General features: G+C 38.9%; 1 protein-coding gene across 3 annotated transcripts in view; it reads right to left on the reverse strand.

Annotated features, from left to right (window-relative positions):
* Window positions 1-2,111: 2,111 nt before the first annotated feature.
* Window positions 2,112-16,737, reverse strand: part of Snap25 (synaptosome associated protein 25) — an 84,133-nt gene continuing 69,507 nt past the window's right edge. For 2 of the 3 annotated variants that reach the window (XM_010616002.3, XM_010616003.3), the window contains exons 5-8: window positions 14,798-14,915; window positions 11,102-11,227; window positions 8,513-8,657; window positions 2,112-3,434 (exon numbers count right to left, since the gene is read on the reverse strand). In XM_010616002.3, coding sequence (XP_010614304.1) covers window positions 3,366-3,434; window positions 8,513-8,657; window positions 11,102-11,227; window positions 14,798-14,915 — 458 coding nt within the window. In that variant the 3' untranslated portion in view covers window positions 2,112-3,365. Of the gene's footprint in view, window positions 3,435-8,512; window positions 8,658-11,101; window positions 11,228-14,797; window positions 14,916-15,095; window positions 15,214-16,737 lie in introns of all 3 variants that reach the window. The other variant, XM_010616004.3, reaches the window with a different exon arrangement.

Below are 16,737 nucleotides of genomic sequence, written 5' to 3' on the forward strand. Positions count from 1 at the left end.
AATTAGCCCCACACAGGAAAAGACGTTGTAATGTTCCTTCCAGAACTCTTTAAGGGTTAAATCTGTATCTGCCATCCGGAAGCACAAGCAGCAAGCATTTGGGTCATAACTCAAGACTTTGTAAGTTAAAACTAAAATTTGAGTAGTAATCCAAGTTGTTTGTATGTCAGGCTGGTTTTTACTCAAGGGTCAATGCTTTCCTCTGCAAAGGGAGACTATTAATGCTAATTTTGCTAATTTTTCAAAGGGGTTAATAAGTCAATATAAATGAGACAATTTAGTGTCTGGTATAAGTTGGTGATCACAGAATATGAACTGTTTTTTATTTCTCTTAATATCCAGTGTAATCATCAATTTGCTAGTGATTTAATGATATAGAAATTGAGAAGAGTTGGTCAAAGAAGATGCTGGGGAGGATGTAAAATAGAGATAGTGAAACTAGAAACTGAGAGAATTGACATGCGGAAAGGACTTGGATATCAGGATCAGGGATTGTCCTTCAACTTGTGATCTTTTGTAGGTTTTCTTTGCCTGTGCCATGTCTACAGGAGGTAGGAGATTTAGCCTTTATGATGTTCTGTTTTGCCGTAATCATTACATTTCTTGTTTGCTTCCTGAGTTGGCACATTACCTAGAGATGATTCATCCCTGGGGAAATCTGTTCTTCTTTAGCCAAAAAGAGCTGACTACTTAAGAGGTGAGGCTGGACAAATATAATCATCAGAGGGAATAAACTTCACAGCAAATTATGTTAAATTAAGTCTTAAAGCAAAATGGCTGCATCTTAACCTTCCACGTATCCAGGGTGTGGTTTCAATTATTCAGAAGTGTTGGAAACACATTCACTCATCTGGCTGACAACAGATGGAGTTTGGAACAGAATTTTTTAACGTAACCCAGGGACTGACCCCTTGGCAGCTTTGACACATGTAGTATATATTCACTTTCTCTACCTTCTAGTATGCTTTCTATTACCATAATTTGGTAAAAAAAAATGTGCTGTTGCTTAGTTCCTCTGAACAGCGTCCTTGAACACCTAGGGGCTATAAAATATTTTCTGAGGCTTGGAAAGATGTTAAAGAAGTACAAAGATTCATTGATAAGGACAAGTTTCTCATCACTATTCTTGCTTTTTTCAGTCCTGTCACCAAACCTCCAGAGATGCTCTTATGGGTAAAATTATCTGGCAGCCAGCCAAGACAACCAGGATAAGTTCATCTGGCTTGTTATCACAGGGCTATAAAGATAGGTAGAGAAGGTGGAAGAGGTGAAGGAAGTGATAGTGGTGACGGTGATGGTGTCAGGGGCTGCAGTGATGGAGTTGAATATGATATTTACAATGGTGATAAAGGTGGAGGGGTGAAAGTGCTGGTTAGGAAAATTTATAAAGAAAACCAGTGAAAGAAAACTTATAAAGAAAATTTATAAAGAAAACTAGTTTTCTAGGGGTAGGGGAAGTGAGATGAGAATGACTGCTAATCAATCTAGGATATCTTTCTGGGGTGATAAAGATGTTATAAAATTAGATCGCCCAACTTTATGAATGTACAAATAAAACACCAAGTCATATATTTAAGTGAGTGAATTTTTGTTGCTGTTGTTGTTCTGGGGATGGAATCAGGGCTCTGCACATGTTAGGCCAACAAGTGCTCTACCAAGTGAGCTACTTTCTCAGCTACGTATGTATGCTTTGCATTAAGTACTTGAAGCTTAAAAGAAAAAAAAGGTGGGGTGGTGGTGGTGATAGGGTAGTAAAGGGCTAAGCTTCGGTTAGTTGGGGTTTGGGGAGTGAGGAAAGAAGAGCTGATTGACGCCCTATGTACTTGAATTTATATAGGGCCAAGTTTTTTCTGTATGGATTTTCTTTGGAAAACTCCATTTTACCCCACAGCTAACGCTGAATTCACACACAAGTATGTCTAGAATAAATTGTGAAAATCACATCAAGTCACAGATGCCATTGGAATGATGTTTAAAAGGGGCCTCTTTGGTTTCTCCACCCAATGTCTGCAGCTCATACAACTGGCTTCTTAGAGCGATGAAAGAGGAGTCAATCTTTGTCTTCTTGTGTGAGTGCGAGACAGCGCCACGAAGAAATGAAAGCAGGTATCTGGGGTCTATAATTTTTAATAATTTTAAACTAGCTACAAAATGTCAACCACTTCACAAACTGACAGAGGAGACAGGAGGAATTTAATATTACATGCTGTAATGATATTTATCTCACAGTTTATCTATAATTCATTCATTTATATTATTTTTTAAAGGTTTCTTTATCAGCTACTAAACATCTCAGCAATTTGGTGTGCATAGCTCTAGGTTAAGCAACAAAGAATTGTACTGGTAACAAATCACAGGGGAAATGGTGATCAACAAGAGTCAGCCTTATAAAATTTACATTTCCACAGTTTCACCCCATAATTGCTTTCTCCAAAACATAGCCTTCAAAAGCCACAAACAAACCCTATATTACATCATCTTGACATCATTTCAGCCAAACACATATCTTGCTGGAAATGACTAAATGGAGTGTGTTTGCCAAATCTTTTTTTAAAATTGTTTTTTTTTTTAAAAAGGATGAGCATGACTGATAAGTCTATATGTTAACAGAAAGAAAGTGACACTACTGCGGTTTTGCTGGTATAACTTAATCTTGACAGTGTCTCAATACTGAGCATGCTTTGTTGTTTTGTTACTGTTGCTGTTGCATGTGTGTTTTCTCATCAGTATGCTACTGTCATGGAAAGTTTTTGTTTAAGTAGGAATCTAAAAATCTATTTAGTTCTCATGCATAAATGCATAAATCACATCACTTTTAGTGCAATGTCTGTTATGTAAATTCCACATTGTATAATCATAAAATCATAAAGACAGATTACAGCCATGAGGAACCAAAGACGGCACATTTTGAGAGATTCAGAGCCTGACACCCAAAGAAAGGACTGTGGCAGTAGCTCTGTGGAATGTCACAGTTTTACGAGAACAATACTGTGTATTGAAAGAATCGACAGCACATTGAGCATTCCTAAATTGTTGTCATTCAGCAAACGCCACTGAGGAGAGAAATGGAAAAATGGAATCCAAGACATCTTACATAGAGCATTTAAGCCACCCAATGACCACTATATGCAACCTTTGGAAGAAAAGAGATCCAGAGAAAACAAATGACACAGTATTGTCAGGAAGCTAACAGATGACACAGGACAACATTCACAACGAGGATGGACTGGTTGTGTGTGTGTGTGTCTGTGTGTGTGTGTGTGTGTGTGTGTGTGTGTGCAAGACCTACTAGGTAATACCATGAGAAAAGCATGAAAGAGCTATCTTGCTTGACAGTGCTCAGAAGGAAGCACAGGTGGACATGTTTAACCACTTCCCAGCATCTTTGTTGCACGTTGGTTGGCCTCATCAATTCTGGTTTTGTTGGAATCAGCCTAGAAAGGGAGAAAGAAAACAAAAGTCAGGTAACCCTCTAAGATCCCATTCCTCCTTCTGAGTTTGGCTCAAAGGCTTCTCACGTGGAACTACCTTGAAACTTTCCTACTTAGAACCAGGAATGGATCATGTCTTCCTCTGTGTTCCTGAAAACATTACGGTGGCTCTACTGGGACATGAACAGAGAAGCTTGAGTTTGGCTTTTGGCTGTTTTCTGCATCAGAGAGGATCCTCTGAGGACAGGTTATATCATTTATTCTTCTTTCTTGAAAAGAAACTTAGTGACTTATGTAGTAGTCTTCATATCTGTTGGTCTGTGTTGAATTACCACCATTTGTACAGTTGCAGTCAAATTATGATTAACTTATTAGCAGTGTCACTTTGAACAAATTACATCTTGGGCCTCAGCTTTCTTGCCTACATCATGGAGGTGATAACGAATACTGCTAATGAGCATGATCAGCTGCTACATTCCTCTCTTTCAACTTTGATAACATCAACCACCAGGTATGTGGGATTAGTAGCTCCTTTCCAAGTGATGAAACAGGATTCAGGAAATTTGCTTTCAAGCTTGATACATGGGTAAAACCACAGTCAGAACAGGAGTAGCCTGAAGTTGACACTGTTAATCTCTCTACTTCCTAGGCTTGCTGTGAGAATTGTTATTTATAGATATATGTGCTTAGAATGATGCTTTGCAAAAATTAAGGACTCAATGTATCTTACCTCTCAATTACTGCTATTGGGTAAAAACATGGCTAGCTTTTGGGATGCTTAATGTTTTGTGAGCCCCATTTCTGAAGGCTGCCTTCCCCAAGTTTGGTGATTTGCTTGCCTTTAACAGGAACACTTGTGCCATAGTTTTGTATCTTGCTCACTTTAGTGTTTTTGTTGATCTTTTCACTGCCTGGGTTACATTTACTGTATATGAAGCATGAAACTCAGGGATGTTACGAGGACAGATTTTAAACCCTGAGAAACTAATTAACCCTACCACCACTGAGAAAGATGAGTAAGAAAGTAGACAAGAAGACAAGGATTCTGTTCAGGCTGTCTTTTTGTCCTATCCTGACTGCCTGGTAAGAGGAAGAGAAAGTTACCAGGGAGCACAGAGAAACAGAACTGGTTTTCTAGTCAGTCACAATCACTCAATGATTACTGACTTTGCAACTACCATGCTCGATGCTTTCAAGTCTAATAAGTTGAGTCTTTATTTAGTTTGAATTGTGAATTCCCAAGACACTAGAGTTACCCTTATGCAAATAGAAATTTACAAAGTTGGATATACTTCTAAACTATTGACAACTGAATTATCTGACTATGGTTTTTCTGCCATTGGTTTCGTTATGAAGGAGTTGGCTGTGAAAACAAGTATTTACATCATAAGATAGAATATTGATTTTCCTTGATTGTTCTGAACTATGCACACACATTTTTAACCTCGCCTCTTCATTTGGAAAGTGGATAATCCCTCCATATGTACTCTCTTCTTTACTCTTCCCTCTGCAGCTATAAATTGTAAAAGGTGCAATGATACTTTGGTGCAGAGGAAGATTACTATCTTGGTCCAGTGTAAAATATTCCTGTATATTGAATTATGTTAACTATGTTTCCAGACCAAACATTGAGAGAAGCACAGAAGATAAAAATAATACATTTTTCATAGGTACATGTGCTTAGAACGATGCTTTGCAAAAGTAGATGGCATTTCTGAAGGTAAATGCTCTAGAATCTCACAAGAGAATGCACTGATGAGTCAAGACATCACAATACCAGGGATATTTGAAATAAAGCATGAGGTTATTCTTTGGGCATCCTCAGAGGATGTGGGAGAAGCTGATACAGATCACTTTTCAGTGGGCAATTGTGATTTCCACCTAAATGCTTTGTAAAGCATATTAAAATTCTATCCCATACAATGCCTGATACAAAAGGTACTATATCCATATCTTATCATATCATATTAAAGAAGTAGCACCTTTAGAAAAAAAAATCCTGCCAAATCTTTTAGATGCCCTCCTGGTATTTGGAGAATGCCTGTATTCATCCTACTTATACACTTGGGAACAAATCCATCCTAGTTTTCATATTTCAATGTAAAGAATCCTAAAGTTGCCAATATACTCAACAGATACTAATTGATTTGCCCTTGTGAGAAAGCCAGGGTGAACACTGGGGAGCCAGTACATAGCAAAAGGAACTCTGCAGTCCCCTTTTCTGAACACACTGGGAATCTCAAGTTCAGACCATCATAGGTAGCGTTTAGGCCCCAGCTCAGACTTCCAGAACAGGGTACTTTCTACCCTATACAGTGGCCCATTTTGATCCCAGATCTGAACTGTTTTTTTATCTGATAGACCAGGCGACAATGTCTCAGAGCTGGGAAATGGAAAACCCCGTTGAAGCCAAGGTCTTTGTTCTCAAACACTGTGTTTTCTCATTGACTTTGATGATGGTGACAGTCTGCTTCATTGTTTCACAGTGCAACATCTACCACTGGCAACTTTAGATTGAAAGCTCAAGCTCACTATTATTTCCTTAGCAACAGTTTCACTAGAGCATTTCATATAGTAGTTTTCTGAAAGAACTGTATGTTTTTAACCATAGAAAATTGTCTATATAAATAAGAAATAGAGAGTAAGGTGTTTGAATTACAAAGTAATTTCTTAATAGTCTTGGAGAACATATTGAAAGTCTCATTGTTTTGGACTACCAAAACTGTACTGTCATCCAAGTGATGAGAAAAGGTCGTGATCAACAGAGGTCGGTGAGGATCATTGTTGGAATCATGATAGAAGACAGGAGAAATATCACAAGGCTGCTTACTGCTGCTGTGTAGATTTAATTGAATCTTAGATACACGGGAAACTTTTGCACACTGTTACCTGTTGTCACAAGTCAGAATTTCTGTGACCACGAAAAGTTTATTAATAATTGAGTGGCTCAGTGATCTGGCCATTTGGGGCAATGTTGGGTTGAAATGGGCTCTACCTAAATCATGTCCAGATTGTGCTATTATTGAAAAAATGCGGTGGTTGCTTATTGACCATAACAAATTAATTACTGAAAGTTAAGTAGACCACTTCTCAACTTCTTAAATGACTCAAAATTAAGGGATGATTCAAACTGAAACAGCTATTTCCCATCCACTTGCCGGCTCTTCACTAAACTTTATAGATGCATATGTCTCTGTCTGCTGGTACACTGGACCTAGTGCTCACTTCGGCAGCACATATACTAAAATAGTACACTGGACCTAGAATAAAAGGCTCTCCCTAAAGATGAGAACAAGAAGGGCAGAGAGGTAGAATTGAGATGCTACTTGCCCTTCTAAGAATGCTTTCTCTTGCTTAAAGTACAACTCTATCAATAAGAGCTTGACTTCTCTATTAGTAAAACCTCTCCTTCTGGAACCCTAATTGGCTTTGATGTAGTATCTAATTACATTTGAGTAAATTGGGTCTATTAATAGACAAGGAATATATCCTGTTTTCTTAAGTCTTTTTCTGTTGGAAAGCTATTCAGGAATTATTTCTTGGTTCATTTTTATGGGCCATAATGGCTTAGGTCAGCTTGTGTTGGCTCCAGGGCTCTCTGAAATGCTCAGTATTGTAACATCCATCATCTTGCATAGCTTTAAAAGCTTCATCACATCAAAAGCTTCTTAGCAATAACAAGCGTGTGTAATAACTTGCAAAGATAAGCAAAACTATAAACATTTTGCCAGCCAACTCTGACATTTGTGTAGCTCAGTAGTGATCAGGAAAAAATACTGCACAACTGGCTATGTTAATACAGAACACATACAGCGAAGAGGTCAACACATTCCCTTTATATCTATTCATCATTTTTTTTCAAGTCAGTAGAGGTTGCCTGGGTACTAACAATCTACAAGTTAGTTGTATGACTTAATAAATTTAAAAAATATCTACTGCTCAGAGGAATAAAATGAATTATAAAGCAAATCAGGATTTCAGACAAAGGACTTCAATATCTCACAGGGGCTAAGCACACAACATAAGATTATCCAAAAAGAAATGACAGATACACAATTACTGTTAAACCTGCACTGTGTCTATTTCTTCTTTTTGGCATTTGGACATTATAAGAAATTATAATCAATGTTCAACATACAGATTGGGAAAGGAATAGACTACAAGGAAACAGGAACACTTTCCAGCGCTCTTTTCTGTTCTCTCTAACTTTATGCTCCCACACATACCCTTTTGCATTCTACTTTATTTAGTCTTCTTTATTGATAGAGGGGTGAGAAAGATGGATGTGGGGGTGGGGTAGAGGGTGGAGCCTAAGAGTAAAATCTGGTGTCATTGTATGAACTTAATTTCATCAGGTATCTTCCCTATTTTGAGATTTGGGGATGTGAACAGCTGGACTCCAAATGGAATCTGGGATTTTTTAAAACTATCTTTAAAGTTGGCATTTATAAAAACAAAGTTCTTACTTTTGAGTAAGCTGAATTTCCCCCATTTTCTAAATATTCCTTCCCTATATCCACTTGATAAACTTCTAACCAACTATTGACTTAACTCAAATTCAGCCTTTCCTGAGATTTTTCTCAACCCCTCCTTCGTACAGGCCTTCCTTCTATAGTTCTGTTTTGTATCCCTGGATCCATTACTGGAATATATTTTGTGTCATAGTAAATTCATCTGAAAACATTACCTCCCGTAGGCTGTGAATTTCTTGGCAACAAGAATGGTGTTTTTTATTTTTGTATCTCACAGTGCCTCACAGAGTGTTTGTCATGGAAGAACGTTTGAGAAATAGCTGCATTCTTGAGGGGTGGGCACTCAGGGGCACAGCACTTGTCTAGTTTGTGCAAGGCTCTGGGTTTGATCCTCAACACCACAGAACAAAACAAAAACTACATTCTAATCTTCACTACAGGTCTATTGATGAATCTTCTCTTTTTGTCTTAGAAAATAAGGGCAGAATTCCCTACTACTAGTGTGTCTGAATCCAGACTTGGAATGGGAGATTTGTTCTGCCTCTTGATTCCTGGTGATTATTTCAGAAGGGACAAGAAGTAACAACTCTATGACTGCTGCATGCTCACCTTCTCCATGATCCTGTCGATCTGGCGATTCTGTGTATCAATCTCATTGCCCATATCCAGGGCCATGTGACGGAGGTTTCCAATGATGCCGCTCACCTGCTCCAGGTTTTCATCCATTTCATTTTCTCGGGCATCATTTGTTACCCTGGGAGCCAAAAGGAAATTTTTAGAAAATAGAATGGAAGAAAAAACTTGAATACTAATGATCCAAAGCTTAGAGAAAGTCTGTAGACCTCTAGGCATCTATTTTGTCTAACTTTAATCTCCATTTAATACAGAACACATTGTAGCATTTGTACATTAGAAAGTAATTCTTTACATTGTGTTTTGACTTGGAGATGCAGCTTATTGGTAGAGTACTTGCTTGACTAACATGGGTGAGATCCTAGGTTCCATTCCCAGCACCATAAAGAAAATAAAACAGCAAAAATTATGTTTTGAAATTTTGAATTTCTATTTTTAAGGAAGGTAAGCTATACAGATTAACTTATCTACTTTTCTAACGTCTACCAGCCTATCATCTCCACCTCCATGTATACATTCATCCCTGTTTTTAATTTTAAGGATAAAATCATTTTAGTTTGAGGGTTTGCAGGTCAGAGAATGAAGGTGGAATTAGACAGAAACTGTGCTTTTCTTTCTGAGCTCAAACCTCCAAACTTAAATTGAGAATGAAAGAAAAATTTATGATGCTGTTAGAGACTCTGCTCTCTCTTTTCCTGTCGTTTTTCCCATTGTGCATAGATAGGAAGCATAATAAAAACTATAGTCCGCCCCTTAGTCCTGTTTGCTCCAATAATCCCAGTGGGAGCCACTTGTTAAGTATGACTTTTATTTGCTCATATTTTAATGCCAAGGGTTTCCTTAATGACATTGTGAATGGGTGAGTTCAGACTAAAAAACTATGATTAAAGATTATTGTTTCAATTTCAATGGATTGGGAGTGCAGAGGAAACAGTTGGCTCACAAAGCCTCTTACCATTCTTCTCATTCCAATTTCAAAGTCAGAGAAACTTTATTGCAAACAGCAAGCACTTATTCTAAAATTTTTCCAGTATCTATGGAAATTGGCTGAAAAATGTTCTGAGTTGTTAAAATCTTTCCTCCTTGGTAACTCTCAATGTAGTTTGGATCATTATAATTGTAAAAGCAGAACAGGCCAGAGAAAATTTAAAATTTAAGAGAGAACTTCCTACCTTCCTCATGTAAGAGATTCTTATTTAAATGTTCGTCAACAACTAAGGCATGCTTCTAGTTCAACAGTTCTCAAGTCTTGTATTGAGAATCACCTCAGAAGCTTTAAAAATCACAAATGTTTATGTTGCCCTTCAAGAGATTCTGATTCCATTGGTGTGGGACTAGTCATGGGGCACTGGTATTTTGTTTTGAAAAAGTCTCCTCAGTTGATTCTAATGTGCAGCTATTGTCTTGTTTCCCTGACAGCAGATAGAGGCAGGAATGACTTGTCAACTGTAAACCTTCAGATACCTATTTAGCCCTTATGCCTCAGTGACAGTGACCCATCATTTGAATCAAAAAGGGTTTGGTTGCCCAGCGATAGTGACAATGGCCTGGGAAGAGACAGGTTGCAAAAAACTATCCTAGCTATGGCTGAGTTCTGGCATAGTAGTCATATATATTATTCTGTTTTTTTATCTTCTAAGTACTCGGTTTGAATTGGCTAACTTGTGTAATTTGAGGTTTGTAAAAGTGGCATTTATGTTGGTGTTTGCTTCTTGATTTCAAAATAAATGTTTAATAACAAGCTCATCATTCTGTTTCCACCCAAAACCCATTCTTTGACATTCTTTGTTCTGTGTCCTCAGAGGCTGATCTCCAGGACTGTGCCACCCAGCTTCTCTTGCTCTTGGCTTCCAATAGGCCTTGGATAATGGCCTGTGAGAAACTGGAGGGAGAAAGGAGTGAGGAGTTGGGACATTGTTCTTCTTTCTTCATTACCTGTTAGTGCATGCTATGGTTGCTTTTCTTTATCAACAGCCCATTGCCACAGCCAGAACTATTGTTGGGTTCTGCACACTGTTTGCACTCTTGTTCCTTCCATGCTGTGCTACTGCTAGTTCATGAGTGCTTCATCACTCATTTTAACTCTGCCCATATCTCTGTAAATAGTCTCTTTAATAAGCTTTATTTACTTTAACTTATGGAATGAGGTATCTGTTGACTGCCACATTAATTCTGGATGTGGTCATATGATTTGCTTTGTTTAATGTAATTTCAGTAAATATGGTGCAAACCAAGATTGGATAAGTGCTTGTGCTTGGAACTTGTCTCCTTGGTATTCTACGGTCACCATAGAAGAAACTACGGCTTTTCTCCCGCAGGACCACATGGCAGAAGACAGAGGTGGCTCCATGACAACGGAGCCAAACACCAGGTGAGGGAGGCACTCTTAGATCATCTTGCCTTTAGTTGCATGTAGACCCATGGGGGAACCCAGGAAAGGCTCACTCCCAGAAAATATACAGATAAATGAATAATAAAATGATTGTTGTTTGAAGACCTACTAAGTGTCGAGGTTGGTTATTCAGCAATAGAGAGCTGTCATAATCCATATCTTATGAAACTCACCTGCGGATAAAGCCACCACTGATGGCCATCTGCTCCCGTTCATCCACCACACGAGCAGGCTGGCTGGCCACAACTCCGTCCTGATTATTGCCCCAGGCTTTTTTGTAAGCATCACTTGATTTAAGCCTATGCAAAAAAGAGGGTGAGTAACAAGGCACGGGGTGGAGCAGTAAGCTCTCAGCAATTGTCACTTCTTCAAGCGAAGAATCAAACCAAGCGAATGAGTTTTAAGTTGAGGCATTAGAGAATACCGATATATCATAATCTGGACCCAACAGTTGGCCACCACCATGCCTCAGCTACTCAGCATTAGCATTTCATTTCCAATTGAGTCAATTGCAGTGGTCAAGACTGTAATTTTTGGTTTGTTTTGTGGTTTAATTGGGTTTAAGATAAGGATTTAAGTAGCTGGAGAACATTCATTTCTATTTTCAGTGACACAGTTATATTTTGAGACACAGAACACAGAAAAAATAAACTGGCAGACAGACACAAAACAAGACTGCCAAATAGAGTGTGTACATCACACCACAGCAACACAGTGTCATCAAGAAAAACATACTTGACCAAGATTTTACACAGCATCATGCAAAGATCCCTGTTTAATATTTTTTCACTGATACATGTATAAAGCTAACATTTCCAATGCTGCATGGAGGACACAAAGGATTGGTGGTTGGCCAAGGGTGATGGTCTTTGAGTTGCCTCTAGAAAGATTTGAGTTAGATAATATATCGGTACTTCCAAACAGTCACCATACATCCAGAGTTGATGTACAAACCTTTGTCCACAGAGACAAAAAGTAAAAGAAGCATAGTGAGATGAATGCAGGAAAATAGAAGAGATAACAAGCCATCTAGCATCAAAATGGGAAACCCCTCTAGGTCTTCTTCATGCACCAGCTACAGGCATGAGGAGAAAGTGAAGCATTCTCATTTAAGCCAAACTACTCCAGAAGTTGACCATTCTCAAAAAAGGCACTAGCAGGACAGTAATAGCCTTCATGAAGATTTGAAACGCAGTTCAGTAGCTTCTTTGCTGGGCTGATGGGCAGGGCGGAGGGTGCTTATAAATGCCTACTTCAAACTATTCTGGGGTCATGATGAGGAGAGTGGTCTGCAGTCGGTATGGTCTCCATGGACTGTATTTCACTGAGCTGCCTTGGAGAAAAACTTAAAATCCAGGCATACCTGTTGTGCCCAATAGAAACATGTGCAGCATGTTTTGGTGGGTGTGTTGTAATTTAAAGCAATCAAAGATGTTTTTAGGTTCTTTGCATAGTAGAAACCACATGCTTTTTAGTCCAAAGAGAGAGAGAGAGAGAGAGAGAGAGAGAGAGAGATCCTTTGGTTCCATTTTCAATATTTTTATTATACAATATCGGAATTTAATTCTCTCTCTCTCTCCCTTTTTTCCCCCTTTCCCTAGAGGACCTCAGCCATCTATTAAAACTGGCTCTAGTCCTTGAAAATTGACAAAGCAAACCATGGTGACAGACTGGAAAACTGCACCAATGGAATTTCAGCAGCTCCCACAACTATTTGCATAATGCCACAGCCCTTAGAGCAGTCAGAATTTACTGCATCAGAGGGCAATGGCCCACTTGGACAAGATCCCCAAACTAATTTTAATAAAGTTTAGAGTCGCCCCCCCCTCCAATTTCCCATCTCCTCCTTCCTTGGATTAAAAGGACTTGTATGGACTTTGTGATGTTTTCTGCTATGTAAAATATCTAGTGTACCATCTTTGGCAAAATCAAAGGAGGAGAAATATGCGTTTCCAAAAGAAGGCAAACCACTGCACCCACAATGCTGCACATAGACTCACATCACTGCCGAACATCTACCATAGTCCTTCGAAACATGCTGAGACAGGGCGAAGCCCTCAGATAGTCCAGGGCACCACCAGCCACTGCGTTGTGACACATGGTTTTTAAAGCATTATTTACACACAATAGGGAACACTTTGGTCAAGTTTTGAAGCTCACTTAGGGTCTCTTGTGCACAAAGGAATTAGTGGCCCCTTTTCTGTGGAGTTGGAAGAGCCATTTGCATCAGAACCTTAGAATCCATCCCAGGGGGCCCTGCCTCTGCCTTTCGTTTGCACACAGTTGATGAAGGGAGCGTGTATATGTTGGAAGTCACCACAAAATGGCTGGAAATCTCATGTGAGGCAAATCACCGCTGAAAGGATGTACAGTGAAATCTTGAGTAACTGGAATACGGCAGTGAGTCATTTTGGTGAAGTACAGGACTTTGTTAATGAACAATGGGTGGTGGAGGAGAATTCGTGAATATCTTGTTAGACTCCTGAGCCAATTTTCCATGTAAGACTGTCCTGTAGTGGACATAATCAAATCTTTCTATGGTTGTGTTGTGTCTGGTGGCCTTTTCTTTAAGGTAAACTCTTACTGTTTGTTATTTTCAGATGTGGGGCTTATTGGAGGGTGGAGACTGAGACAATACAAACTACCTGGAATGTCTTGGAAGACAAACAATTTGAACTCTCGCATGCATCTTTTTTTGCTTGTTTGTTTTTGTTCATTTGTTTCTGTTGGCTGAAAATCAGAGGTAAAACTATACAGTTGAAGATTCCAGTTATCTAGATTCCAGTTAATCAGGGTTTACTGTAGATCATTCTTTTTAAAACATGCTTTGTATTTATAGGTAAATTGAGGCCCTCCTCTTTCTAAATAGGAATGGGATATTTTCAATCAGCCTCAAAGTTTAAAGGATGTGAATGATCACATAATCTGTTAAAAATAACATCAATTTCTGTGTTAAAAGTGTAGATCAGGAGAGCTTTTAGGGGGAAAAAGGCATCTTTAAAGAGGGACAAGAGGTGAGGGAGATTGGGGAATGGGTTTAATTTTCCAAATGCATGTTGGACCACTCACCCATGCATTTTTTTTTCCCCACTGCTAGTCAAATGAGATTATCTTCCAGAACCCTCAGTTTCAGGTTCCTTCTGTTGTAAACCTTTATAACCACATGTCACATTTCTGCTACATTCCAAAAAAAGCATTGCAGAACCTTGAGAACAGTTGAATGTTTTGTGATGTCGTGCATGCAAAATCTACACATTTCAACATTTCAGCCAGTGTACGGGTGGTTCTTCCAAGGGGAAGCATTTGAGAGGAACTGGTCCAATTTGAGCAAGGCTTGAGCACTTTTGGCTCTGCATCATGCACAGCCCCAGCATCTCGTGAACAAATTTGAGAACTGGTGGGTGGTAGAAAGGGAAAATGTCTGTCATACTCTCTTACTTAAGGATGCTTGCCTGGGCCAAATTACCTATCTCTTTGACTTCTGGGAGATCAAACCTCGATATATGTGGTTCTCTTCTTTCAAACTTACCCACAGCCTTTTGTGGATGGGAAATTTAGGTTCTTGGGGTTGGGGGAAATAAAGTTCCCCAGGTGCCTCTGTCTCAAAGTACACTTTCTGGAAAATGTTGAAATGTTCATTGATAAAAGTTGCCGACAGTGAAGCTTTCACTGTAGTATGCCTGATTTTTAATGCAACAGTAACTCCCACTACTATCATCTATGCTATGAGATGAATGCACTGGAGACGGTGTTGGTCTGTTCTGCATGCCACATGCTCATCCTGCCTATGAGCCTGCAGGAATGAGCTTGTCAAGGCTTGGAGATGGGCCTTGGGAAACCAAAGCTTCAGGCAGGCAGGCAGCACCTACTTGTTACAGGGACACACACAAAGCCCGCAGAATTTTCCTAGGTCCGTCAAATTCTTTTCTGCTTCTTTCATGTCCTTATTGATTTGGTCCATCCCTTCCTCAATGCGTTCCAGTTGTTCTGATTAAACACAAGTATTTTATCCCCACAGAATGAAGCAGATGGAAAAGGACAAAGAAAAGAAAGACAAAACTTCAGACATTCACTTTGACATTAAAAAAGAAAAAAAAAGAAAGAAAGAAAGAAAGAGAAAGAAAGAAAACTGGACGCCACAGATTAGAGCTGGTACCCAGTACCTACTTGTTACAAGGACATATGAAAAGGCCACAGCATTTCCCTAAATCTTTTAAATTTTTCTCAGCCTCCTTCATGTCTTGGTTGATATGGTTCATGCCTTCTTCGACACGATCGAGTTGTTCTGGTTAGGACAAAGGGATGACAGCGTGGAATGAATTTTTTTAGGGGTTTCCAACAGAACATGAGAAATGACTATGTGAGACAGGTTTTGAAAGAGAAAGAGAGAAATCGCAATGCATTATCTGAGAGGATGCATTGCTGCAGATTCCTGCTGCTGCTCTGAGCAGGCATAGGTGGAAGGAAATGAACAAAACGATGCTCAGAATCATTTGGAATTCAGACATGATGGGGAACTCAGAAGGCCCGTTTGATTCTGAGCGTCCAGGGTAATGGCACAGCATATTCACTTATCCATTCACCAGTGAAACCCAGGAGAAAGAAAAACAGGGTGTTAGTTTATGTTTAAGGAGTTCTCATTTAATGGTACTAAAGGAAGTATCTGCTTCAACTTTAAGATGCCTGTGTCTCTTGTTTTACAAGTATCCTCAGTCAGATAGAGGTAGAAAACAGAATCTATTTTCTTCTTTGGGAAAAAAACAACAGCAGTAGTAATAATTAGTAATGGGTATGTGTCTTTTACTCCCCTCTAGCAATGGCTATGTAACCCATGGCCTCGTCTTGGTTTTCCATATTTAATTCACAGAGGCTATAAGAGAAACTAACATCAGCATAGGGACTTCAAAAGTACTGGAATGTTTCAAATCCTCTCTTATCCTCTGATATACGTGCTTTGAAAGCTTTAGAAGGCATTTGACTTCTCTAGACCCTGACTTTCCAGTGTCTCCAAGGAGCTGGTTTACTAATTGCAAACTCCCAACAGAAGGCATAGAGGATGACTGCATCCGTGGAGGAGGGGTGATGAACTGGAACACAACAGCACTATGCCATGGATGCCAGTAGAGCTGAGCTTATGTCTAAAACATAGACCAATAGTCATAAAAATGAATCACACTTCTAGGTTGCCAGGGGAACATATATCAGCTTAATTAGTTTTTCAAAAGTTGCATCACTAACTTAAGGTAACTACAAGTTCAATGAAGGGATTTTTAAAACAAGTCTTTAAAATCATTAAAGGTGAGGAGCAATGACACATTTTGGCTGCCTAGTTAGAAGACCTAATTACATGCCTAGTCCTCTTTTTCATCTATGTCTTCATGCATGCATGCCTATACCTCCAAGAATAAAGGCATGCCTGGAATAAAATATTTCTAGCCCAGGGGCGTAAATAATCATTTAAAAACAATTTCACATTCCATTGTACAGTGGAGATTGTCATTTTAAAAGCTCAGATAGGTTCACTAATGACCTGAACTATGAATTTGGAAAAAGAGATGATTGTGCTCTTTTTGGTGGAACAGAAAAAACAGAATTCAGCTTTTTAGGAATCTCTTGTCTCTGCTATGCTTTTAAAATGTCTGGTGAAAACATAATTTCAGTATTTATCCAGCACTGGATACCTAGAGGAAATAACATTGCAGGGCCAGAGAACTTTTGCTGAATAAATACAAACACAATGAGTTCTTTAGGAAAACCTTTAAAAGAATACATATATGTATATATATATATATATATACACATATATATT

The sequence above is a fragment of the Fukomys damarensis genome, unplaced genomic scaffold (genome assembly GCF_012274545.1).
Source record: "Fukomys damarensis isolate Sample0158 unplaced genomic scaffold, DMR_v1.0_HiC HiC_scaffold_7, whole genome shotgun sequence".
NCBI lineage: Eukaryota > Metazoa > Chordata > Mammalia > Rodentia > Bathyergidae > Fukomys > Fukomys damarensis.